Source organism: Hyla sarda, chromosome 1, assembly GCF_029499605.1.
Source record: "Hyla sarda isolate aHylSar1 chromosome 1, aHylSar1.hap1, whole genome shotgun sequence".
Lineage (NCBI taxonomy): Eukaryota > Metazoa > Chordata > Amphibia > Anura > Hylidae > Hyla > Hyla sarda.
This window is the reverse complement of record NC_079189.1, coordinates 579,227,434-579,253,565: the sequence shown is the minus strand read 5'-3', so window position 1 is coordinate 579,253,565 and position 26,132 is coordinate 579,227,434. Positions and strand designations below refer to the sequence as shown.

The following is a 26,132-nucleotide window of genomic DNA, read 5'->3' as shown; positions in this document are numbered from 1 at the left end:
TCACAATTACTGAATAGTCCTAGCTTCTAGATAATTCCGCTATGTACATCATAGATACAGAACTATGGATCCCTGTTTGCACTCTTAAGTCTAACAGAGAGTGAATTCTTCTATTCCCCATAAGGCAGTAGAGCTAAATGAAATGGTCTTATAAAACTGTTAAATCCACAAGATGTACGGCAGGGGAGTACAAACATAGATTTTAGATTTTACAGTAAAGGCTTTCGGATTAGCAAACCACAAACCAAGTGATTTACATGGAATTACATCCATAAACTTAAAGAGGGAAGTGAAGCCTACATTTTCTTTCTTCTCCACCGCAGTCGCAGGGATAAATGACTCCCGGTCCACCTGGAAGTTTTTTACTGTACCCGTCAGGGGGCTCCGACTAAAAATTAATTAAGAACTAGCGAGATCACAGCCTAATAGGGCGGTCCGCCATGGACAGCCCCTTTTAATGAAGCCCCTTTGCTTTCGCTATAAGCGCCCCAATAGGGGTACCCTTTTAGAATTGCATTTTATAATACATGCTAGTACGGCATACATAGGGTATTCATAGTGGACAACAATTTTAACTATTTTAAAAGTAATCCACATTGATTTATTTTAATATCCGGTACTATCTAGAACAGTGTTTTCCAAACAGCGTGTCTGCAGCTATTGCAAAACTACATCCCCCAGCATGCCTGGACAGCCAAAGGCTGTCCGGGCATGCTGGGGGTTGTAGTTTTGCAACAGCTGCAGACACACTGTTTGGAAAACACTCATCTTGAACAACTAATATCCAAAACTATCTGAAACAACTATTATACTGTGCACACATACAAGCTGTAAAATAGTAACGCCACATAGTATAAAAATAATACTACTAAACACCGCCTAGAAATCACACCATACTCATTGTCATTGTGTGATCCTATGCTGGCTCCATCTTCATCTTCAGGTCCTTATGGGGCCTAATAGAGCCCTGCATGGGACTGTTTCCACATTCCATCAGGCTCCCACAATGGGTGTGCCCACTTCCGCAACATGCGTGTCCAATCCCACCCGCTCCCGCAAACATTTTGTCCCAGCTTTTCAAGATAGTACCCCCCGTGCCATTTCATTACCCCCTTGTTCCATGTAATTACCCCCTTTGTTCTACGTCATTACCCCCCTGTGCCATTTCATCACCCCCCTGTGCCATTTCATCACCCCCTTGTGCCATTTCATCATCCCCTTGTGCCATTTCATCATCCCCGTGCCCTTTCATCCCCCTTGTGCCCTTTCATCACTCCCTTGTGCCATTTCATCACTCCCTTGTGCCATTTCATCACCTCCTTGTGCCATTTCATCACCTCCTTGTGCTATTTCATCACCTCCTTGTGCCATTTCACCATCCCTGTGCCCTTTCATCCCCCTTGTGCCCTTTCATCACTCCCTTGTGCCATTTCATCACTCCCTTGTGCCATTTCATCACTCCCTTGTGCCCTTTCATCACCCACTTGTGCCATGTCATCACCCCTTGTGCCATGTCATCACCCCCCCCTGTGCCATGTCATCACCCCCCCTGTGCCATTTCATCACCCCCTTGTGCCCTTTCATCACCCCCTTGTGCCATTTCATCACCCCCTTGTGCCATTTCATCATCCCCTTTTGCCATTAAATCATTCCCGTGCCCTTTCATCACCCCCTTGTGCCATTTCATCACCCCCTTGTGCCATTTCATCATCCCCTTTTGCCATTAAATCATTCCCGTGCCCTTTTCTTCACCCTCTGTGCCATTTCATCACTCCTTGTGACATTTTATCATTCCCTGTGCCATTTCATCATCTCCAATACCATTTAATGAGCCAATGTGGCATTTTTTGAAGTTTGCAGGATGGCACAGGATTTAGCTGGACCCGCTGTATGTTCTGTGACCACACACTCCTGCCCAAAGTTTTTTTATTGGGTCTCGCGGGACCCACAGGATCCTAATCCCAATGCAGGGTTCTAGGGTCTAGGGCTGAAAATTTGTCAAGATAGCACCTAGAGGTGATGACCAATTGACCTTATCCACCATGGACACTTGAATCTGGATGTCCTACTGACCCTTGCATGGTGGAGTTAGTGAGGGGTTGGCATACTTTTTATTCTGGCATTTTGTATTTAGCAAATTCCACTTAATATGCCCACAAGTATTTTTGCAGCAATGCGAGAGTTGCGTCACGCAAATTTGGGTCTGAAGGACTTATGTTTACGGGAGAATGTTTTTGAAAACCTGTTGGTCCCCTCTGAATACTTTTACGTGTGTCTGAGACGTTAGCTGAACAAAATAACATATAAGCTACAATAATGGATAGCCCAGGGTTGAGAAGAAAAGCCATAATGAAGGAAATTGAATGCCTACAAAGAAACTTTCGCAAGTTAGGCGGTGGAGGGAAAACATAAAGGATGTATTGCGTGTGTACTGTGCTCCGTCATTGTGAGTGTTTATTGTAATAAGACTTGCTGAATCTGGTCCTTGTTTATCATCCTTACAGAGCTATCCATCACACTCCTCTACGGACATCAATTCTAGTCTTCCTCCAATGTCCACATTTCACCGGAGCAGCACCAATCACTATAACTCCTCTTCCTGTACGCCGCCTGCCAATGGAACAGATAGTATTATGAGTAAGTGTCCTCCTCCTTGTACCAGGAATTCTTTACACATCGATGTTTGTATTACCCAGACAAGCTTTCAACTTTGTGACAAAGTTTGGTTTATAGAATAGATACACATTTTATTATGTCAGATGAATTACTATTTTAGGCTACATTAGACCATTTTAGACTATTTTCTGAAATAGTCATCTCTCAATTTCTGAGAATAGTCATTAGAGATGAGCGAACTTACAGTAAATTCGATTCGTCACGAACTTCTCAACTCGGCAGTTGATGCCTTCTCCTGCATAAATTAGTTCAGCTTTCAGGTGCTCCGGTGGGCTGGAAAAGGTGGATACAGTCCTAGGAGACTCTTTCCTAGGAATGCATCCACCTTTTCCAGCCCACCGGAGCACCAGAAAGCTGAACTAATTCACGCAGGAAAAGTCATCAACTGCCGAGCCGAGAAGTTCGTGACGAATCGAATTTACTGTAAGTTCGCTCATCTCTAATAGTCATATATAGTCTTCTCGCTGGAAAGGGAAGACAGCTCTATCTCTGCCTACATTGTTTATAGGCAAACACAGGGACGTAGGAAGCAATAAAAGAAAGTTGGGCAGCACTATCTGTGCCTACGTTATTTATAGGTAAAGCTTTCAACTTTGTGACTTGATCAAAACTAATGGCTATTTGATTTGGGGAAGAGTGTGACTTCATAATTGGTTTGGTCTATATAGTTAATGTATATACCCATTTTATTATATCAGATAAATTCATATTTCAGGCAATGTTCACACTGTTAGTGTTTTTTACTTTGAAATAGTTATCTTTCAACTTCTGAGAATAGTCATATGTCTTCTTACTGTTTTTTTTTTGCAAAATATTGCTTTGGGGATCTTTTTCTATGTGAATAAATAAAGGAAAGGAAGGCAGCACTATCTGTGCCTTCATTGTTTGTAGGGAAAGACAGGAAGGTAGTAATAAATAAACTATTTATGGGAAGACAAAGGAAGGTAGCTCATTGGTTATGGGGAGGGGGGGGGGGGCAAAAGAAGGCAGCACCATCTGTCTCTACATCATTACATGCAGCAATAGGGAAGCAGTACTATCTGTGCCTACATCAGTGATATAGAATCACAGGAAGGTAGCCTAGTCTTTGTCTGCATTATTTATAGAGAAAAACAGGAAGTAGCCCTATCTGTGTCGACTACCCTACACAGAGAGACAGGGAGGCAGTATTCATCTGAACCTACTGTACATTGTTGGGAAGAACAGGGAGGTAGCATTACCTGTGCCTACATCACTTATGGGGAGATGGCACTATTTGTCTCTACATGATTTACAAGAAGAGACAGAAAGACACTATTATCTGTATTATCTGTACCTAAATAATTACACTTAAGAACTTAAAGGGGTATTCCAGCACACCCCTTCTCCCCGGGGAACTCAACTCTCCCTGCATAATGGAATGGAATGTAGGGTATGTATTTTCTATGTGAGGTCCTGGGATACCCGAGTGATGCACTGTCTTTGCTGATTTACTAAGAGTGGAGTGGAGTTTTGTTTTGTGGGTTTTAATTCCCTACAATTTTTTTCCCACAGTATTTACTAAGGTTTCCCTACATTTTCCTTTTTTTTTTTACACCTGCTCTGATCTATCAAGTTTTCCTCAGCTGAAATCCACTACATTTTCTGTGGAAACATTAGTAAATATGTTGGATTTTTGTGAAAATGTCGGGGACATATATTTACAATAGTAAATCAGGGCCAATGCGTGTGCCCTACACATCGCACCATTTTGCAGGGAGAGTTGAGTCCCCTTTCTGGGCGTGGGAGTGAAGATGGGCTATAGGGGTTGGTTTAGGGTTGACCTTTGGGACCCCCTGTGATTTTGTTGGGTGTTGGAAACCTGCACTAAATTACATTGGCGCCATAGTGCTTGCAAACAAGATAGTAGGGGCATTCTCAGGTCATAATAATGAGATTGGGGCACAAGAATCTTTTGTGGATGGTGGATAGATGGTGTGTGATGGTGCCAGGTGTCAAGCTTTCCCTTGTGTTTTCATTGTTTTATCTGGATTTTACCACGCAGTATAGTATATGTTGTATTAACGTATATCAACATTTTTCACTTGTCATTTTCTTGAAAGGACATGATAGATTGCTTTATTACTGAGCTGAAAATCTCCATTTTCTATGTATCCATATTCACCATTTTTACCATCTGTATATTAATTATGCAAGCGCCACATCGAATTCTTCAAACTTTCTTTCTTCACGAATAAAGTAACCTCACAAGTCTCCAACTGTGAAAACATATTTAGAATTGGACTGTGCGACTGCTTCCCTGCATCTGCTGTAATTGATAACAAATCTCACACTGCTCGCCTTCACTTTGTATCTAGAGCGGCTCCATGCATAAATCAGTGGCCTTTTTCCATACAGAGAGGCTACGAGGGGCCTCTCCACTGCCTCTTCTCTCTTCCTTCGCTCCCTTTTTTCAGTGCTGGGTTTCGCCTCCTGTCTCTGGGGGAGCGGCAGCTGAGAGTCTCTTTGGAAACGTAGCAGGACTCGGTTTTGATGTCATAACTCCTGAGTGCGGGATGAGATTCCTACGGCTTCTCTATAGAAATATTACATAGACATTAGGCGATTTTCACACAGCACTTTTCATGTATCTTTAGCATGGAATAAATATTCCACACCAACAAATAGAATATGTCCACAAATCACACCATATAGCAGACCTTCTGGCACTGCACAATAAAGTCTCTTATTAACCCATGGAGAACTGGCATCAAACGACCATCCCTCCTTGTATTTACGGGCGGCGGTGATACACAATTCAAAGAGAATAGATACTCCAAGCAGTATTCACAATAGGTAGGCAGAAAATATTGGAGCACTCACCACATTGGAATCTTCAATATTCGTTTATTCACAGTCCATAAGATACACAAGAAGGGAAATGCATGCAGGGGAGCTGGTTTATAATTGAGCAGGGGGAGAACAAGACATACACAGGGGCAACAACTGTTTCACACCCAAATGGAGCTTCCTCAGGCGCCACATCCAGCCATTGACATGTTTCGCAGATCTAGAATGTCCATAGCAATGTATGTTGTGTTTGCTTGTAAGTTACAATGGTCCAGAAAAGACCACTTTATGTTGAAAATATTGTAACCTGAGGCCATTGTAAGTTGATGGATCACTGTACTGTCATAGCTCAGTGCCTTCAGCCTGGAAGAGGTTTCTCAAGAGGAAAACTTTAAGTTGTTAGAGGCGGCTCCCATTGTTTTCCTGCCAGAGTTACACTTTAACATGACCATCAAAAGCCCAATTATATGGCAAGACCCTCTAACAATTTAGTTATGGTCTAGTTGCAGTGTTGGGGTATTATACATTAAAGCCGTACTAAATGGATCAAGTCACGGCTGCTCCTTCCAATGCTCTCAGCGTTTACAGATCACAGAACCACCTTCTTCTCTAAGGAACAACTGGCGCTGCCACAAACCAGTGTGTGAACAAACATGTAGCTCTATTAAGAACATTCAACACATTTTGAGGACATATACACTTTATAGGTTGATGTCACCGGAAGTGACATCACAAGCAATAGATCTAAACATATTAAATGTCAAGTATCACATCAATTTGTACACCCATAATTAAATGAGCAATATACATAAAAAATGTATACCTGAGGAAGAAGACAGAATGTCCTTTAATGTGTTGGGCATTTTAAATAGATGTACATGTTTTTTCACACTCTGGATCGTGGCAACACCCGTTATCCTTCACAGGAGAAAGTGGTTCTGTAAAAGTAAAATTAACAGGGCGCCTACCTATCTTGTACCATTTACTAGTATCTTTTATATAACCCTCAAGTCCCCATATGGACTAGAGCCTTAGTGTTACTGCTACCTTGGCCCACTACGTAGCTGTCACGCCTTCTCCAATAGACATGAATGGAGGGGTTGTGGCGGCTGTAGTTGCCAGTCATCCGGCACAGAGTTGAGTTCACTCAATGCACAGATGACTAGGGTGTTGTGCTGGAGATTGCAGGGATCCCCAGGAGCGGGACCCCCGAGATCAGACATCTTATCCCCTATTCTTTGGATAGGGGATAAGATGTTTTTCGGCGGAGTACCCCATTAAAGGACTAAGCAAAATTTTCAGTCTTCTGGTCTATTACTAGAACTTTTCAAAAGACGTTTATGAATGTTTTCATAACATCTTTATTTGCTTTTTCTAAAAAAAAAAAAAATCTTAGTCTGTAAAAGTTACCACCGACTTTTTATAAACCATTGAAAGGGAACCGTACTCTCATGAGTTGCACTAAATCCACAACGGCCTTCATTTATAGCACTCAACCCCTCTATATAACATGCATTTGCCGAAGTAGTAGCCGTGGCTCGGTCTTCAAAAATATTTGCTTGACTATCTACATTTATAGGCTTCTCGAGAGCAATAAACTATTCATGTATTATTTTTATTCTGGTCAGCCTGCTTCTCTGCTCTTTTCTGGCCATTCTCCACCAGCATGAAAGCCGTCTTGAGTCCGCTGCAGTTGATTTTATTTCCCATAATTTACAGCTGCAAATCTTAAAGCGTTGCCAGCCGGGCTTCAGCATAGTTATGTCTGTTTTGGGTTATTTTGCAGCATGGTTTATATTAAAGGTCTCACTTTTGGTAAAATGTGCATCGCGTTTGAGCACTGGATCATTAGAAGATGAGACACGGAGAGCATGTGAGGGATCCACAATTCATGACATGACAATTCAACTATCTCACATGATTTATCGAGCGGCTGACTTATTTATAACTATTATCGTGGCTTTTATAGAAGACAGCAGGGATCACAGGGGAACGCTATTGATTGATTAGGAGAAACTGGAGGTCTTGGCTGTGTATGCCGACATGTGAACTCTGGCAATATGGGAGGGGGGGGGGGAGAAGGGGTATCACAGAGAGATACTGGTAGACCATAGCTAACCCTAGATGTCTAATCCCCCCCCCCCTTCCTGAGTAATGATTCATTCCATATATTTCCTTGCCATATAGGGACAAGAGGTGCTACAAAATGGCAAAATGTAGAGTGACACAAAAAAATAGCTTAAAGTCGTGGTCCATTGCAATCCCCTTCTAAAGGATTCATTCCCTAAACCTTCAATCCAGAAGACCTCTGAAAGGGAAAACTGGCCTCCCCTCACCAATAGGGTGACTATTCTGCCTGACTAGACTGCCACCCAAGCATGTTTTGCTCCACCAGAACAGAGGGTCAGGTTCCAGGGTTGTAAAGAAATCGATAGCTGCACTTTCATGGTAGACGTATTGGGTACCATGCTTGCCTCTTGATCTTATGTAGAGGTAAAAAGCAGCATAACCCTTTGGACTTTCTAACTTGCTCTCTTTTGATGGCCAGACATGTTTCCTATCTGAGCTACCTTTATCCTTTTGCTTGTGTGAGTGCCCCCAGTTGCTGGCCCTCTCCTTGAAACATGTAGACACTTATGCATGTGTCTAAACATACATGTATCTTTGTGAATCTGGTCTCAACTATTTGCGTGTCACTTTAGGGCAGTGGTTCTTAACCTTGTTGGAGGTACTGTACCCCACCAGTTTCATATGCGCATTCACCGAACCCTTCTTAATTGGAAAAATAAAATATGATAGGGGTAGCTAGGTAGGGGTAGGGTTAAAAAAGATTATAGGTACAGATAAACAAATATTGAATACAGGCAGTGGAGATTCAGTGTAAGGATAGGGTTAACTATGAACTAGACACAGTTAGCCAGGCATTGAGTGAAGGCAGTGGTGGTTCAGTGTGCCTACCTGTTCCCGCAGCATCCCTGCATCCAGGCTGTCCGCTTGCAGAGGGACCGTCTGGCTGAGCCTGTTTAAGATGCCGCCGGACCGGAAGTGCCTCACGGGAGCCTGCGCCGGAAGTGGTGTGTTCCAGCGTGGGACGCATGCAGGCGATCACTTAGGAGCGGAGCCACAAAGGATAGGAGGCTTCCTTTACAGTAGGGTAAAACAGTACTCTGAGATCTGTTAGGTGGGACATGATCACCTGCAGCCAATGATGGACAAGTGTGGCGTGTCATCACAAATCATTTGAGTCGGGTGTGTGTCCTGACCTCCGCCGAACCCGCGAGACTGACTCACCAAACCCCTGGGGTTCGATCGAACCCAGGTTAAGAACCACTGCATTAGGGCATCACTTATTAATTTGTATTACATAAAATCAAAGAGGGACAAAACCTATAGGACTCAAAGGTCTCTGTTAAATGTAAATGATCATATTAACCCATAAAGGAATATTAACCCATTTGGTTAATGGTTACTGTTTAATAAAAATAAAACACTTATGGTTAGAGAACAGTAATGTCATTACATAAGGAGCTTTATTGACTTAGCATTGACCCATAAAGCTTGCTGTTATCTGCGATCTATTACTCAGATGGATCTAGAATTCAAGACTGGAAAGATACTATACAAAGATACCCAGGACTAGCAGGACCTTTTGGACCTTTATTTTATTTTATTTTTTTGCTATAAATCTATGTTTTTTAAATTATTCAGAATTCATATTTCACTATACATACTAAATGAGGCTTCAACTTGACCATCCAGATCTCAGTTTAGAAAAGGAAATATGTTACCTTGGTTTTTACTAATCCAAGCTACTAAGCATATTCTTTTCCGATGGTGATTTGATAATTGAGAACACCTTTATCCTTTTTGGAGACAATAACCAACCATGTGTGACACGTCTTGTTTACCCATGACACCAAATGGCACCAAAGCTGGGGTTGACTGTGGCACTAATGTAAGTGAAGGAGCAGGTTATCTCTCATGAGTTTTGTCAGTCACTTCATTGGACTAAAGTTTTTTTTTCCATCAGGATTTATTGCCATTGTGATGGGACAGTAGACCTTTACACAGTAAAGTTATTCTGAGATTGTCTATTTGATGGATGGACAAAAATTTATTTTTTGGGGGAGTCTATAAACAGTTCATTGTTGTCTTCAGCTCTAGCCTTGGTAATGGATCTACCCAATTGGACCCAACCTCAAAAATATGGCTGATTTTTCTTATAAATTCTTCAACAACAGGGCTTTTGCTGAGCGAATCTGTCCTGTCACTGAACTCACATTGTAGTTCACAAGCATGATTGACTCTTCCCCCAACCTGGAGAGTCTGGGGGTGTCTGGGCTTCAAATATCATAATTGTAGCATAACTGATGGAGTAACCAGCCGAGTTTATATTTTACTGGTACAAATGTAACATGAATATATTTGACATCTACCTCAGCAAACAAATTAATGCTAATTAAAGATTAATGCGATATAATTAGCATTAAAATGCAATTACATTATGGGTAAGTGGACCAGGAATAGACACCTGTAACATGCTCCCTGCTTGTTGTAATAATCCGCGTTTTGTTTTTGCAGCAAACAGAAGCAGCGGACCAGCGGGAAGCTCGCAAACTGGGGATGCGCTGGGAAAAGCTCTAGCATCAGTAAGCGACTAATGATTTACTAATATTTGCTGATGTTTATTGGTGATGACAATTTCTCAATTGGTGCATTTTTTCTCTGCTGATAACTACCGATGTAGCAAAGCATAAGTGATGATTTCACATGGTTATCGGTTTCTAGGACTGCAGGTATACTCCGCTGTAACATTTTCACTCAGGAGGACAATGCAGCTTTATCTTGTATGACAAGTTCAGCTCTGCTACATCTGTACATGTCATTTTAATTTTATTCTAAAAAAAGGTTCCTAAAGTTGGCTTAAATCTGTAGTTTATGATTTTTTTTTTTTTTTTTAACTAACAGCAGCTTGCATGCAAAATAAAAGACTAAACTTTATAAAGTGAAGCTTGTAGTTCTAGATTGGTAACAAGTAATATAGCTGCCATTACATCTAGGTAACAACCAATATGGCTGCCATTACATCTAGGTAACAACCAATATGGCTGCCATTACAGCTGGTTAACTTGTTGAAAATCAAGATAGGTGAAAACTATTATGGCTGCCATGACAGATAGGTGACTCATATGGCTGCCATTAAAACTGAATAACAACGATATGTATGACATTAAATATGTGGTATTACATATAGTGGTAGATACACAAACTCTGTAGACCATATAACGGATTGCATACAGTTACATCCAATGATTCACAGGGGTTGTCTTATGATGATTTCTCACATCCAAGACTCATATCCCCAGTATCTGTCGGACAAATTCCGCACTTTTCCAAGATCCCCTTTACCTTTTCACCACCCAAAGTGCCCCAAATGGTAATAATAAAATACAAAAGACAGAAGCGCTCCCTAGTGTGACACCTTCAGCATAAAAATAAAAAATAAGTGAGCCAAGAATCATCTCACCTAAAACGGTTGTGAAAATTCCGGCACAACTCGTATATGCACTTAGTCATTTTAGGCTGCTGCACATTCCTCCTCGCGCTCCCAAGTGTGAATAATAAATTCCAATACCACTCCAACCTCCATGTAGGACAATAGGAGCTGCCAGGAAGGTGATCCAAAAGTGATAATAAAACTTATTTTATTAAAACATGCTACTCGTTGCGAAACTGGACTGGTTTCTTCTTCAGGCATGACAAAAATCACTTAAAGCTCGGAATAAATACCCACAATTCCGATCACATGACCGGAAGTGACATCCACAATTCACACATTTTACAAAATATATAAAAAAAAGGAAATAAAAAAGACATCCAAAAACATTGGAAATATAAATATAATATTAGATCAAACAGTATTCCGTTCTATAACCTCTTCCGGGGCCAATGTGTTAAGCATAAAAATCCATTAAGATTCCCTGTTGATCAGGGCTTGAAAACGGTTGTTAATATCAAGAGGTATAGTTTCAATGATGGCCAATTGTAGCACACTAATGTCTCTTTTAGTCTCCAAATGGTAATAATGACCTCTTAATAGGTAGGTATATGCTACCCAGTAGTTAGCCAATTTCTCCTTGTAGATTTCTACTGGTAGATAGGTGCCACCAGTAGGTAGTGGCTCCCTAGTAGGTAGACATGTGCCTCTATAGGTAGATATGGAGTTTCCTCCCTGTAGGTAGCCAGGTGCCCCATATTTTGTTACTTAGTGTCATCCAGTAGTTGGCTGGTGCACCCAATAGGCATTTGCCCCCAGTAGGTAGATAGGTGCCTCCCCCAGTAGGTAGTTGCCTCCTGTAGGCAGCCAGGCGCCTGTCAAAGATAGACAAGTTCCACCCAATAGATATCTGGTGCCCCTAGAAGGTATATGCTCCTCTGTAGGTAGCCAGGTTCCCCTAAATTTAGACAGCGTCCCCTTCAGCAAAATGAAAAAAATAAAAAATAAACATTCTCACCTCCACTCCCTTGCCAACAGGAGCTCCTCCTTTGCTGCTAACAGCACCTACCTCTTGCTCCTGCCTTGCCTTTGTTTTTGGCTTAGTCAAATGCCTTTATTATATATATATATATATATATATATATATATATATATATATATATATACATACATACATATATAGAGCTAATGAGGTTGTCCTTTGTTTCTACGCTTTCTAGATCTATTCACCCGATCACACCAACAACAGTTTTTCTTCCAATCCTTCAACTCCAGTTGGGTCGCCGCCTTCTCTCTCAGGTATGATATTGCGCCATTTTTCTAAACAGTGTACAAGACATCAGGTAGAAAACATAAAAAATTGTGCAGAAGCATAAAGTATTGCTTAAAGGGTATCTCTCATCAAAAAAACTTTTGATATATTATAGATTAATGTATGCAGAATAACTTTACAATTGCATGTTATTAAAAAATATGCTTCTTTCTATTTAATTTTCCACTTTGAAGAAATGACCACTAGGGGTCTCCCTACCAGTCCTGGCAGCAAGCATTTCAGACTCATGCTGGAGTCCTAAACACTACGAGCTGCCAGTCTGCTTTGTTCACAAAAGAGAACACTCAGAGCTGCCAGCCTGCTTTGTTCACAGCCTGTTTGGCTGTGAACAAAGCAGGCTGGCAGCTCTGAGTGTTTAGGACTCCAGCATGAGTCAGAAATGCTTGCTGACAGGACTGATCGGGAAAAATACAATAGAAAGAAGCATATTTTTCATTAACATGCTATTGGAAAGTTATTTAACATTCATTAATCTAAAATATATCAAAAGTTTATTTGATGAGAGGTACCCTTTAACTGTCTGACCCAGTTCAAAAACCAACAAAAATCCATTTGTTTGGGGGATCTTAGTCCTGCACTTGTACTGGTTGTACTTCTTGGTTGAGCAGTTGCTCAGTACTACAATTCCCAGAATACATTATCTTCCCTTAGCTCTTCATTGCAGTCCTGCCACCTGCCTACTCCCCTCTCACAGCACTCCTGCCAGTTCAGACTTGTTGCAGAACATCTATATGTACAGCAGACTAACGCACATCAGTGAGATTGCATCATCTGCTATACATTCCATGTCTGCTCCTTTGCCTGTGACCTTGTTCAAAACAAGGCAGCACACATCCCAGATTTATATGTGTATGTTTATATAGCAGAAAGATTGTGAAGTAGGCTGGAGAGGCTGGTTAGAAGTGATCACATCACTCAGGGGCGGGGCTAGAGATAAGATCCAGCCAAGCCTTCTTAGACAGCATAGCATGATGTTCCAATATAGAGAGGGAGGAGCTGGAGACAACACCACACTGACAGTGAAAGGACTACACCACTTCCTGTCAGAAATAATAAATCATGCAAAAGTAGGCTGAAGCCAGTACACTTTGTGATAACACTATATTAGTAAGTTATATATCTAGGGGTCATAATCTAGTTGAAATACAATTTTCTAATACCAAAATACCCCTTTAATATTTGCCATCTATAAAGAGCTCCACCTAGTACTATTATTCAACTCTATGTCACTGCAGGGGATTTGGTGTTCTGTATCAGAAAACCAATATTAATTTTTATATATAAGGTGATCACAAAATTTTGGAAAAAAATAGATTTGTTCACTTTTGCATCATAGCGCAGCATATAAATTCTACATAACTGTCTGGAAACAACATAAATATGATAACCGTAACATGTTTTGCTGCATATGATCTATGCATTAGCCGGCTGACTGTGTGACTGAGACGCCGGTGAAGGGATTGGACACTTTTGCCGGCACATATGCTACAATGAACATTGTGCACGGGCAAGAATATGGAACATATGTATTATTGAAACACTTCAGCTAGGTGTTACGTCTGCGTTTACTATTGTTACACTACTGGAGCAGACTTTAGTGTAAGCAGCACAGATGGCAGTGCAGGTTCCCATAACCTATTACTTCATCAGTGCTATAGGAATAAGACAAGTTCCCATCTCATTATAATTTCTTGTCTCTTGCTAATTGTCATCTCATCCATGTCCACTGTGTGAAATGTGTCAATCGTCTCCATGGCTACTTCCAATGGGAAAAGCTTGTATTGAGTCGATGAATTCACTATTCTATGGATTCTGCATTGTATCATTAAGATAAAAAAAAAAACACAATATAGTATAATTCAAATAATCCATAAAATCTGATACTACAAAACCCTGTTTCCAAAACGACATGGTAATCTTGACTTTGTTACTAAAACCAGAAATTTTAACAAAGAAATCTTACCTATAGAATCCTATAGTCATAGCAGCATATTATCATTTTATTTAGGCGGTTTTCCCGAGAAGATCTGGCCATGTGTGGACATTTTTTCTGCACATCTGGTAATCCACAATATGTGTTAATCTGCCACTTATCAGGCGTTTGTATTGTTTTATCATGCCCGTCCCTTGAAGTCATTTTGACCACTCCTAATTCTGCCTCTACTTCTTCACTTACTTGGAGGTCAGGTGAAGATCCCAGATGAAAGATTTCATCTTCTTAAGATTTTTCACATGTTGTGAAACTCTTAAACTCCATCATATCCCAGATAAGACCCCTAAAGTTACTTATATCCCAAATCAAACACCTAAAAATGAATTAAAATCCCAGATCAGACTCCTAAAATGAACTCAGACCCCAGACCAGACCCTAAAATTATCTGGACACCTGACCAGTAAAATGAAACAAACCACAGACCCCTTAACCTAACCAGATCCAAGATTAGATCCTAAATTAATTTAGAACCTAGACCAGACCCTAAAATGAATCAGACCCCAGACCTAAACCTTAAAAATGTGTCAGACCCCATACCAGATTCCTAAAATGAATTTGATCCTACACAAGACCTCTAAAATAAATAATTTTCCCAGACCAGCCCCCAAAATGTATTTATAATTTAGCATTTTTAATTAATTAGTGAATAGACCATATTCTAAAATAAATCAGACCCTAAATCTGATCTATAAAATGAATCAGAACCAAGCGTTCTTCATAATGTTAAAGGATAGGGGATAAGATGCCTGATCGCTGGAATCCTGCCGCTGGGGACCCCCGTGATCTTGCACGCGGCACCCCGTTTGTAATCAGCCCCCAGAGCGTGTTCGCTCCGGGTCTGATTACTGTCGATCACAGGGCCGGCGGTGTGTGATGTCATGCCTCCGCCCCTGTGTGACCTCACGCTCCGCCCCTCAATGCAAGTCTATAGGAGGGGGCGTGACAGCTATCACGCCCCCTCCCGTAGGCTTGCAATGATGGGCGGAGCGTGACATCACACACTGTCGGCCCTGTGGTCGCCGGTAATCAGACCCAGAGTGAACACGCTCCGGGGACTGATTACAAACGGGGTGCCGCGTGCAAGATCACGGGGGTCCCCAGCAGCGGGACTCCCGCGATCAGGCATCTTATCCCCTATCCTTTGGATAGGGGATAAGATGTCTAAGCACCAGAGTACCCCTTTAAATCAGGGCCCAGTCCTGATTCTAAAGTTAATCAGACTCCAGACCTGACCCATAATATTTACTATAGACACAACTGCTAAAATTAATTCATACCCCTTAAATGAATCAAACCTAACAATAACCAGATCCTAGAAATAACTCATAAACTTAATCAGACTCCAGATCAGTCCGCTAAAATAAGTCAGACCCCAGACTATACCAATGAAATTAGTTATTCCCCCAGACCAGCGACTAAACTTAATTGAGACCCTAAAAGAAATCAATCCCCAGACCTGGTAAAATAACTGACTACACCTGATATTATCATCAGATTTGTTTTTTAAACTGCTGAGATAAAAAAAAAAAATATATATATATATATATTTATATATATATATATTATAAACCTGTAATTATAATAATAGATTATTCAGATCTGTGTTTAGTTGGCCATAGAAAAATAAATAAATCTCTTTGGCAGTCCATTTTATCCAGGTTCCCATTAATATTCCGATTGTTATTTCTATCAAAGATATGTAGCTGTAAGACACCTGTAATATCTCGAATCACAAGGAAAAGAGGTAAAAATTCAACTCCCAATTCCTGTTGCCTTAGGAGGATTAGGGTTGCAATTGGGAGATCAGAGGCACCAGTCGCACCAAGATTGGTTTCTGAGGGGTCCTGAGACTCCCCTGCCATATAGGATGACCCCAAACTTTTAAATTGTACCTGGAAGGCAGGGGCCCTGTTATAGATTTTGCACTGGAGCCCAAGAAGGGTAAGTTACAAATGTATTTATAGTAGTTATTATCCTTAGTCCATAAGTCCCAAACTAGGGGAAATATTACATTTTAAACACAACCTTAGAAGATCCTCTCCATATTTACATGGATAACGTGATAGCTATTTTCAGATTTAAGGGCTGCCCACAAAAATGTGTCTACTCATGAGAAAAGTTCCTTCCCTGAAATAGACAAGAGCCTTTTTAGGGTTTATTGTAAATAATTATGGGCATTAAAGACCTAGGAGACAAACGCAATACCCTATAAGAAAGCAAAAGAAAAATTCCTTAAAAAATAGAAAATACCCGCAAATGTGTCTCTTGTATCTGGCCATCCAACGTCGGCTCCTGCAGTGATGTAGTGCAGTCAGCTTGATAAATGCATCCATTTTTTCCCTGGAACTGCAGGACAGATTGTATACTCTGAAACAGAGACTTGGAAAGCTGAAATCCCTCGTCGCAGTGATTTTTTTTGGATATTGAGTTGTTTTCTTACTTTGGAGTCTCTCTTAGGTATTACCTGCCGAGTCAATGAAATCCTTTGATAGAAAGCAGCCTGAAGGAACACGCTGGACTGCATCTCTACTTTGCTAGAAAAACGACTTTTTTTTTCCCTTAAGTATGTGTTTGGAAAGTCTCCATATGTCTGGTCTGCCCGGAAAAAAATTTGCATACATACTAAACAACTTGCGAAAAGTTTTAACTAAGAGGAACGCTTATGCAACGGTGTAGATAATGACGCTTCTTATTCTGCCTTCTTTTAATTAGCAGGAACAGCTGTTTGGTCAAGAAATGGCGGACAAACCTCCTCCTCTCCTAACTATGAAGGCCCCTTGCACTCCCTAGTAAGTGTCTGACTTTCTATGATGGATTGCTTGGTCTATGAGTGGTCATATGTGGAATACTTTAAGACCACAATGGGAAAATTTGGGGTTCGTAATAATGACACTGCTTCATTTTCCTTCCTTATTACCATCAGTTTGATATCTAACCAAAGGGCCAAGACACTGAAGTTGTCGAATTGTATCCTATGTATCATCCCATTCTATGAAGTGCGAGGCAGAACTCATACCCTTTCCACCCTTCCTGTTTAAGTAGAGAAAGATTTCCCCAAATCTATAGCAGATATAACATATGGCAAACTTACCCAAATTTTGAGGAATTACCGAGTCAGGGGGCTTTCATGAGATGCCAACAAACCATAAAAAACAGTGGCAGGTCTATTCATTCTTGGCATCGGTGATGGCCAAGCCAGCACTGGTATCAGTATTGTTACAAGTCTAATGAAGTATTTTTACCTAGAGGTACTCCGTTGCTCAGCGTTTGGAACAAACTATTCCGAAAGTTGGAGCCGGCGCCGGGAGCTCGTGATGTTATAGCCCTGCCCCTTATGACGTCATGCCCTGCCCCCTCAATGCAAGTCTATTGGAGGGGGCGTGACAGCCATCACGCCCCCTCCAATAGACTTGCATTGAGAGGGCGGGGCGTGACACCATAGCCACACCCCCTCAAGATGTCATGCTCCCTGCCGGCTCCAGCGTTCGGAACAGTTTGTTCCAAACGCTCAGCATCGGAGTACCCCTTTAAATCAAAAATTGTATCCAGGCATTATCATAGTGTATACTGCCGTAGGGATTTGTACTGTAAACCAAATAGGAGGAGAAGTTAGCTACTTCCTCTTTCACTAATGTCGCCATTAAAGGGGTACTCCAGTGGAAAACTTTTTATTTTTATTTTTTTATTAACTCGTGCCAGAAAGTTAAACAGATTTGTAAATTACTTCTATTAAAAAATTCTTAATCCTTCCAGTACTTATTAGCGGCTGTATACTACAGAGTAAATTCTTTTCTTTTTGGATTTCTTTTCTGTCATGACCACAGTGCTTTCTGCTGACACCTCTGTCCATTTTAGGAACTGTCCGGAGCAGCATATGTTTGCTATGGGGATTTTCTCCTGCTCTGGACAGTTCCTGGCATGGACGGAGGTGTCAGCAGAGAGCACTGTGGTCGTGACAGAAAATAAATCCAAAAAGAAAAGAATTTCCTCTGTAGTAAACAGCAGCCGATAAGTACTGGAAGGATTAAGATTTTTTAGTAGAAGTAATTTACAAATCTGTTTAACTTTCTGGCATCAGTTGATTTAAAAAAAAAAAAACTCTGTACTCTGGAGTACCCCTTTTAATATCACTTCCAAACTTACGTCATGTGTCACAGTGTGGGGGATAGGAACAGAAAGGGGTATTCTCTGTAATCTAGGTAGCAGTTTCACCAGAGCTCTGGTGCCTAAAGAAGCCAAAGGTCCTTCAGCTACATGAGTAGACACCAGCACTGTAAATGGTCCCAGGTAATGGACCACAACTGGTGTCAGTGTGGCCACAATCCAGATTACCTTGGGGTGAACAAAAACAAAAAAATACTGATTTGTTAAAGGGGTACTCCACTGCTCAGTGTTTGGAACAAACTGTTCCGAACGCTGGAGCCGGAAACTCGTGATGTCATAGCCCTGCCCCCTCATGATGTCATGCCCCTCCCCCTCAATGCAAGTCTATGGGAGGGGGCATGACGGCTGTCACGCCCCCTCCCATAGACTTGCATTGAGGGGGCGAGGCATGACATCATGAGGTGGTAGGGCTATGATGTCACGAGTTCCCGTGCCGGCTCCAGCGTTCGGAACAGTTTTATCCTGCCATTCTGCGTTGGTTTGTTGCTATACTGATGTCTAACGCCGAGGAGAAGTTAGCTGCTTCCCTTTTCTTTGTTGTCACCTTTAAACATCACTTTCCAGCATTCCCGTTTCAACGTGAGCAGAATAAGAAGGCGAGAGACATCTTTCTGTGGCTCCCAGAGCTGTAAGGAGGAGCAGAACTTCCAGATCATTTGGTGACAACGAAAGTACCCAATGCTTATATGGCCAAAAATGAGAAAATGACATCTCCTTCCTATACCTTACAATATAACATTGACTTTATATTGTAGTCCACTTATAACCTGCTTTATCTAGGGCTGTGTTGGATATTACCTTGTTTGCCATACTGATATTTTTTCTGCTCCTGCAGCAAAGCCGAATTGAAGACAGATTGGAAAGATTAGATGACGCAATTCATGTATTAAGGAACCATGCAGTGGGGCCTTCAACAGCCATGCCAGGAAGCCACAGCGACATGCATGGATTAATCGGACCATCTCACAATGGAGCTATGGGCGGCCTGGGGTCGGGATATGGAACTGGCCTTTTGTCAGCAAACAGACATTCCCTAATGGTAAGCCGGTGAAGCCGTTTATTCTATAAAGCCGTGTCCTAATTCTGCACAGATGAGATGACCCCCTCCCCTCTGCCGTTAACTGATACAGTATGAGGCAGTGGACAATCGTAATGGAATATGACTCAGCCCGACTCATTTCGTGTCTATGGCTATTGTCTCCTGAAGGAATTTCGGCTGCACCCTTCCACCAACACCCTGTTTGGTTTTGGGCCAGTGCTGCTCCTTGACCCACATTTTGCTCACACTTCTCCTCATCCTTAGATGACTCCAATGTATTTTGTATTTATAGCCAATAACTTGCATGTTTCCCAGCAAAAACATTTTTTTTCCTGTGGAAATGGACCATACATGTAGGACCCCCTCCCTGGCGGATGGTGGGGACTGGGGATTCTAGTGAGATTAGTGGGGGTCTATGGATCATTATTTTTTAATTATCAAATCATGTCAAAATATCACTAGCCAATGATCATCTCTCAGAACCCCCGCGATCTCGGCTGCGGCACCTTAGACATCAGATGCACAGAGTGAACTTCGCTCCATGCCGGATGACTGGTGATGCAGGGCGGAGGCTCGTGATGTCATGGTCACGCCCCACTCATGATGTCAGGCCCCGCCCCCTCAATGCAAGTCTATGGGAGGGGGCGTGATGGTCGTCATGCCCCCTCCCATAGATTAGCATTGAGGGGGCGTGATCATGACATTATGAGCCATGACATCAGGAGCCTCTGGCGCTCCGTCACTGCACTCAACACTCTAAACGAACACCTGGTGCAGCAGGGAGATCGCGGTGGGTACCCAGCGGCAGGATCCCCGCAATTAGATATCTTATCCCCTATCCTTTGGATAATGGATAAGATGTCTAGGGGTGTACTACCCCTTCAAGGAATTGTTCTGTCTTAAAGGTTACATCCACCTATGCAACGTTGCCCTACTACTGTTTTGCGAATACAGCTCCTATGCGTTTCCATGATTACAGACTACAAAAATTTTCAGTGTCGTCTGATCCTAGATCCTACAATGAAAAGTTCTGCGACCTTTTGTTTTGTTTATTACTCTTCTTTAAGATCTCTGCTTGCTGTCATTGAAAGGGAACTTTCTTTATATTTAGCAGCACTAATCTTTGCTAACATACTGGTTATCTGTATGAAACTTTTTTTTTTTTTAATTAACAAATGGCATGCACCAAGTTTATGTATTTGGATTCTGCCTCAACAGTGCTTAAAGGGAACCTGTCATCTCTTTCATGCTGCCTGAACTACATCAGAGTGGCCCCCATTGGCTTCTCCATGCCCTACCAGGTAGAAATGTATTAATCAAGTCTGTAAGAGCGAAAATGGCCCCGATGATTTGTGCTTCTGGCAGCATGAAAATAATGACAGGTTTCTTTTAAATGGGCACTCTCATTAAAACTAATTTTTGCTATTGCACTCCTTATGGTAAATAAAAAAGCTTTTTAATATACTTTGGTTAAAAAAATTACGTTTTCTATGTTTTATTTGTGCTTAAAAAAGCTCAAGAGCACATTTCCCCCCATCTTATACACACACTTAGGACCGAAGCCCAAACACAGGAAGTGCAGCCTGGAGTGCTGAGGGGGGGGGGGGGGTGTCCAACCTACAGCATATGGCAGTTAAGTGTGAGAGGAGCTGTGATTGGATGAGGCTGGACACCCCCCCCCCCTCAGCACTACAGGCTGCACTTTCTGTGTTTGGACCTCGGTCCTAATTCTGTGTTTAAGATGGTGGAAAATGTGCTTTTGAGCTTTTTTAAGCATAAAAAAAACATAGAAAACACATAAGGAGTGTAACAGCAAAATGTTATTTTAATGAGAGTTACCCTTTAAAATGAGGTTTGGCCAACATACATCTGAGCCTGTGTTCACACCTGTGTACAAGGCTTTTTGATGCAAGAATAGCGCAGTTGGCATCACTAATCTTAGCATCTGATATAACAATGGATCTTCAAATATGACATTGTTTAAAATGGAACAATGGGACTTACCGGTATGTGACTTTTGAACACAATGTTTCAAATGTAACAATATTTCAAATCTATGCATACAAAGATGTGCCATATATAGGTGATCCTACGCAAATAACACAATAAACAAAGAAAAATACAGTTGTATGTAGATCAGGTTAAAATAATTATTTTATTAGACATAACCGCATCATAGACAATACATATAAAAACACAAAAAATCTGAAAAACTAGAGACTAGTCTGCCAAATGCAGAGCAAGAGGTCCACAGAATAACTCATATAGAAGCTAAAAAAACATGCTCTGGGGTATATATAGGACGTACCCTGAGTAATAAGACTGAATAGTGTACAGCAAACAAGGGTACAATAGTATTCACCTAGTGGGGACACAGTAGGACCTCCGGCACAACCCAACGTTTCGCAATGTCCCAAAAGAAGCAGATTTAGCAAAACGCTGGGTTGTGCCAGCAGGACCTCCGGCACAACCCAACGTTTCGCTAAATCTGGTTCTTCCGGGGTGATGCCCCGGAAGAATCAGATTTAGCCAAACGTTGGGTTGTGCCAGTAGGACCTCCGGCACAACCCAACGTTTTGCTAAATCCACTTGTTCCGGGGAGATGCCCCGGAAGAAGCAGATTTAGCAAAACGCTGGGCACAACCCTGGGCAAAACGCTGGGCACAACCCAACGTTTCACTAAATCTGCTTCGCCCCGGAAGAAGCAGAGTAATGAGACTGAATAGTGTACAGCAAACAAGGGTACAATAGTATTCACCTAGTGGGGCACAGCAGGACCTCCGGCACAACCCAACATTTCGCAATGCCCCGGAAGAAGCAGATTTAACGAAACGTTGGGTTGTGCCAGCAGGACCTCCGGCACAACCCAACGTTTCGCTAAATCTGCTTCGCCCTGGAAGAATCAGATTTAGCGAAATGTTGGGTTGTGCCAACAGAACCTCCGGCACAACCCAATGTGTCGCTAAATCCGTATTTTTCAGGGTATGTCCTATATATTCTGTGGACCTAGTTATTCTGTGGACCTCTTGCATTTGGCAGACTAGTCTCTGTTTTCACCTTTTTCAGATTTTTAGTGTTTTTAGATGTATTGTCTATGATGCAGTTCTGTCTAATAAAATTATTTTAATCTGATCTATTTACGCTTGTATTTTCCTTTGTTTATAATATTTCAAATCTAACAATGACAGATTGGATGGCTCATAAGCAAATACATGACGCTGCAGAAATTCGAATTTGTGCCACGGATTGGTGAGATGTGGAATAGACCTATTGTAATTCTACAGAGCTCATCCAGGTCTATTCCATGCAGAATATTTCACATTGACTCCCAAATGCATGGTTCCTTCAATGCTATTGATGGGTTCCTTCAGTTGTTGACACCACAGTGTTTGGTGCCATGTGGCAAACTCAGCTCTACTACATCTGTAGCTCAGTTCCCTATTATCAGTGTGTAGTACCAGTCACACTTATTAAAAAAAGTCAACGGGCTGATGAAAAAAAAACTCAAATGTGGAAAAAGGAAATGCAAGAACAAAGGGATTTTTTGGAGGCGCAGTCAGTTTTAAGGTTAGCCTTTGACCGGTTGATAGGTTCCACACCACACGCTCTGGAGTGAAGTAAAGAAAATCATAGGGGGGGGGATCAGCAACATGAAGGGTCCGGTAATTTCTTCCACATTGCTGTCTTTAGTACTTGAAACAGTCTATAACTTTGTAACCAGCTGCAGAGAATAAAGCAGCAGTAGGAGGCACGATCGGAAAACAAGGTCTTACTACTCTCCGTGGGTCACTTGGTTGGCGTGATTTAAAGAAGTCACTGATTATCCAGTTCGGGGAAAGCTGGGTAGGGAATATGACTGCTATTGCAGTCCCTAAGAGTAACTACTCAACCTTTCCAGACACCTGTGTGGCATGAATTCCCTTACTGGACCCCCGGAGGCACCCTGGTTGGGAAACACTGCTGTAGGTCATTGCTCTCCACCTGCAAAACTACAATGCCCAGTGGCATGCCGGTAGTTTTAGTCTTGCAATAGCTATAAACAACAGGTTGGAGGCCGTTGGTGTGAAACTGGGGTGACTGAAACTCAGGAGTCTGGTAAAGCTGGGACCAAAAACACCTATGAAATGTCATAACCTCAGGCTAGGTTTCCCCTTGGAATATTTTGGCAAAAATTTGCCACATTTGCCGCAAAAATGTTAGCTGGAAGTCAATAGGAACACCAAACCTACTTGGCGTTTCACTCTTCTTTGGAGTTTTTGGCTTACTTGAAGTTTTTTGCAGAACTATGGTGGGTTTTTTCTTCAGGGAATCTTGTGGGGGGTTTTTTCTCACAGGAAAAAAAATGGCAAGAAAAACACATGTGGGTTTAACATTGGCATTTTTCTTCTCTTTAAAAGGGGTACTCTGGTGGAAAACTTTTGCCAGAAAGTTAAACAGATTTGTAAATGACTTCTATTAATAAAATATTCATCCTTCCAGTACTTATTAGCTGCTGAACACTACAGAGGAAATTCTTTTCTTTTTAAAACACAGAGCTCTCTGCTGAATCACGAGCACAGTGCTCTCTGCTGACATCTCTGTCCATTTTAGGAACTGTCCAGAGCAGCATATGTTTGCTATGGGGATCAGCAGAGAGCACTTTGGCCATGATGTCAGCAGGGAGCAATGTGTTCCAAAAAGAAAAGAATTTCCTCTGTAGTATTCAGCAGCTAATAAGTACTGGAAGGATTAAGATTTTTTAATAGAAGTAATTTACAAATCTGTTTAACTTTCTGGCACCAGTTTTTAAAAAAAAAAAGTTTTCCACCGGAATACCCCTTTAAGAGTGCGTTCCCACCTGGCGTATACGCAGCGTATTTCACACTGCCCAAAATTTATGGCAGCAGCGGAAAATACGCTGCATATTCCTCGCTCACTATACACACAGGGCTTTCCGGCGGCAGCGTGTAGTGAGTTTTTGAGGCGATGACGTGTGCCAGCATGACTCTGATGCGTGGCTCCGCCTCCAAAATTCACTGCACACATAGGGCTGCCGCCAGAAAGCCTTGTGTGTATGGTGAGCAAGGAATAGGCAGCGTATTTCCCGCTGCTGCCGCAAATTTTGCACAGCGTGAAATATGCTGTGTATACGCCAGGTGGGAACGCACCCTTATAGAAATCCTTGAGTCACGTGATCAAAGAATCCTGGGTCTTTTAATGTGAAAAACGCATGGGGGGGGGGGGGTTAAACGCCTATAATATTATCCACTATTTTTGATAAATGCTACACAGAAAGTGCATCTTGGTGGCACAAAAGGAGTGGTGTTGCTCATTCTTCAGGCGGAAATACTCACAGAACACATTGCAGTCTATTGGAGACTGCAGTGTCCGCGCGGTCCTTGTGGCGACTGATTCAGTCATCGCTGGCCGCACTCGGAATCTGCCCAGAGATTCTGCAGTGTGAACCTAGCCTGAGGGTCTACGCTTCTGAATTTCCGCTTATGGAATTCCGCCTCAAATTAAAGTCCATAGACTTCTATGGGATTCCGCACTCCCATTCACACTTCTGAATTTCCGCTTGCGGAAATTCAGAAGTGTGAAAGGGAGTGCGGAATCCCATAGAAGTCTATAGGCTTTAATTTGAGGCGGAATTCTCAGAAGTGTGAATGGGAGTGCGGAATCCCATAGAAGTCTATGGGGGAGATTTATCAAAACCTGTGCAGAGGAAAACTTGCCCAGTTGCCCATAGCAACCAATCAGATCGCTTCTTTCATTTTTCACAGGCCTTCATAAAAATGAAAGAAGCAAGCTGATTGGTTGCTATGGGCAACTGGGCAAGTTTTCCTCTGCACAGGTTTTGATAAATATCCCCCTATGGGCTTTATTTGAGGCGGAATTCTGCAAGCGGAAATTCAGAAGTGTGAATGGGAGTGCGGAATCCCAAAGAAGTCTATAGGCTTTAATTTGAGGCGGAATTCCGTAAGCGGAAATTCGGAAGTGTGAATAAGCCCTTACTGTAAATGATGTAACCATTGGGCTTTACACTAGTACAGAAGTACAACTCCCAGCATGCTCACAGTTGTGGGTTCATAACCACTTGAGATCTGTAGGTTGGTGATCAGTGCTATAGCATTAGGCAAAGTGGCCATTCAGGAGACTGGTAAAGCTGTGTGAGATCTTCCATGGAAGTTAAACAACGGTGGTCACCCAATGCTTCTGAAAGCAGACAGGTATAAAACAACAAAAACAAAGCAATAGAAGAGAATAAACTTTTTTTTTTTTACATTTAGGATCAATGCCCTCTTAACCCTTTCTAGTGAATAGGAGAAAATTGCTCTGGTTTCTGTTCTTTTCTTTTTCCTTTTGATATGTTCCGCTTTGATGACAATCGAAAAATGACTCATCATATAAATAAACGGTGCAGTAAAGGATTCACGCGGTACTTAGCGTGTTACTAAATAAAGCTGCCTTCAGGGGGCTCCGACTTATGCCCTTCATTACTCTGCTGTCACATTAGACACACATCACATCACTAACATATATATATATATATATATATATATATATATATATATCAGTCATCCCGCTCTTACTTCACTCTGCCTGCTTTCTGTCTGCATACATCATTGCCTCTTCCCCACAC

General features: G+C 41.9%; 1 protein-coding gene across 1 annotated transcript in view; it reads left to right on the top strand.

Annotated features, from left to right (window-relative positions):
- Nucleotides 1–26,132, top strand: part of TCF4 (transcription factor 4) — a gene marked incomplete in the record, with an annotated part of 501,923 nt that overhangs the window by 437,800 nt on the left and 37,991 nt on the right. Inside the window, 5 exon segments of the mRNA XM_056544897.1 lie at nt 2,505–2,637; nt 10,066–10,133; nt 12,202–12,280; nt 17,020–17,096; nt 19,307–19,510. Coding sequence (XP_056400872.1) covers nt 2,505–2,637; nt 10,066–10,133; nt 12,202–12,280; nt 17,020–17,096; nt 19,307–19,510 — 561 coding nt within the window.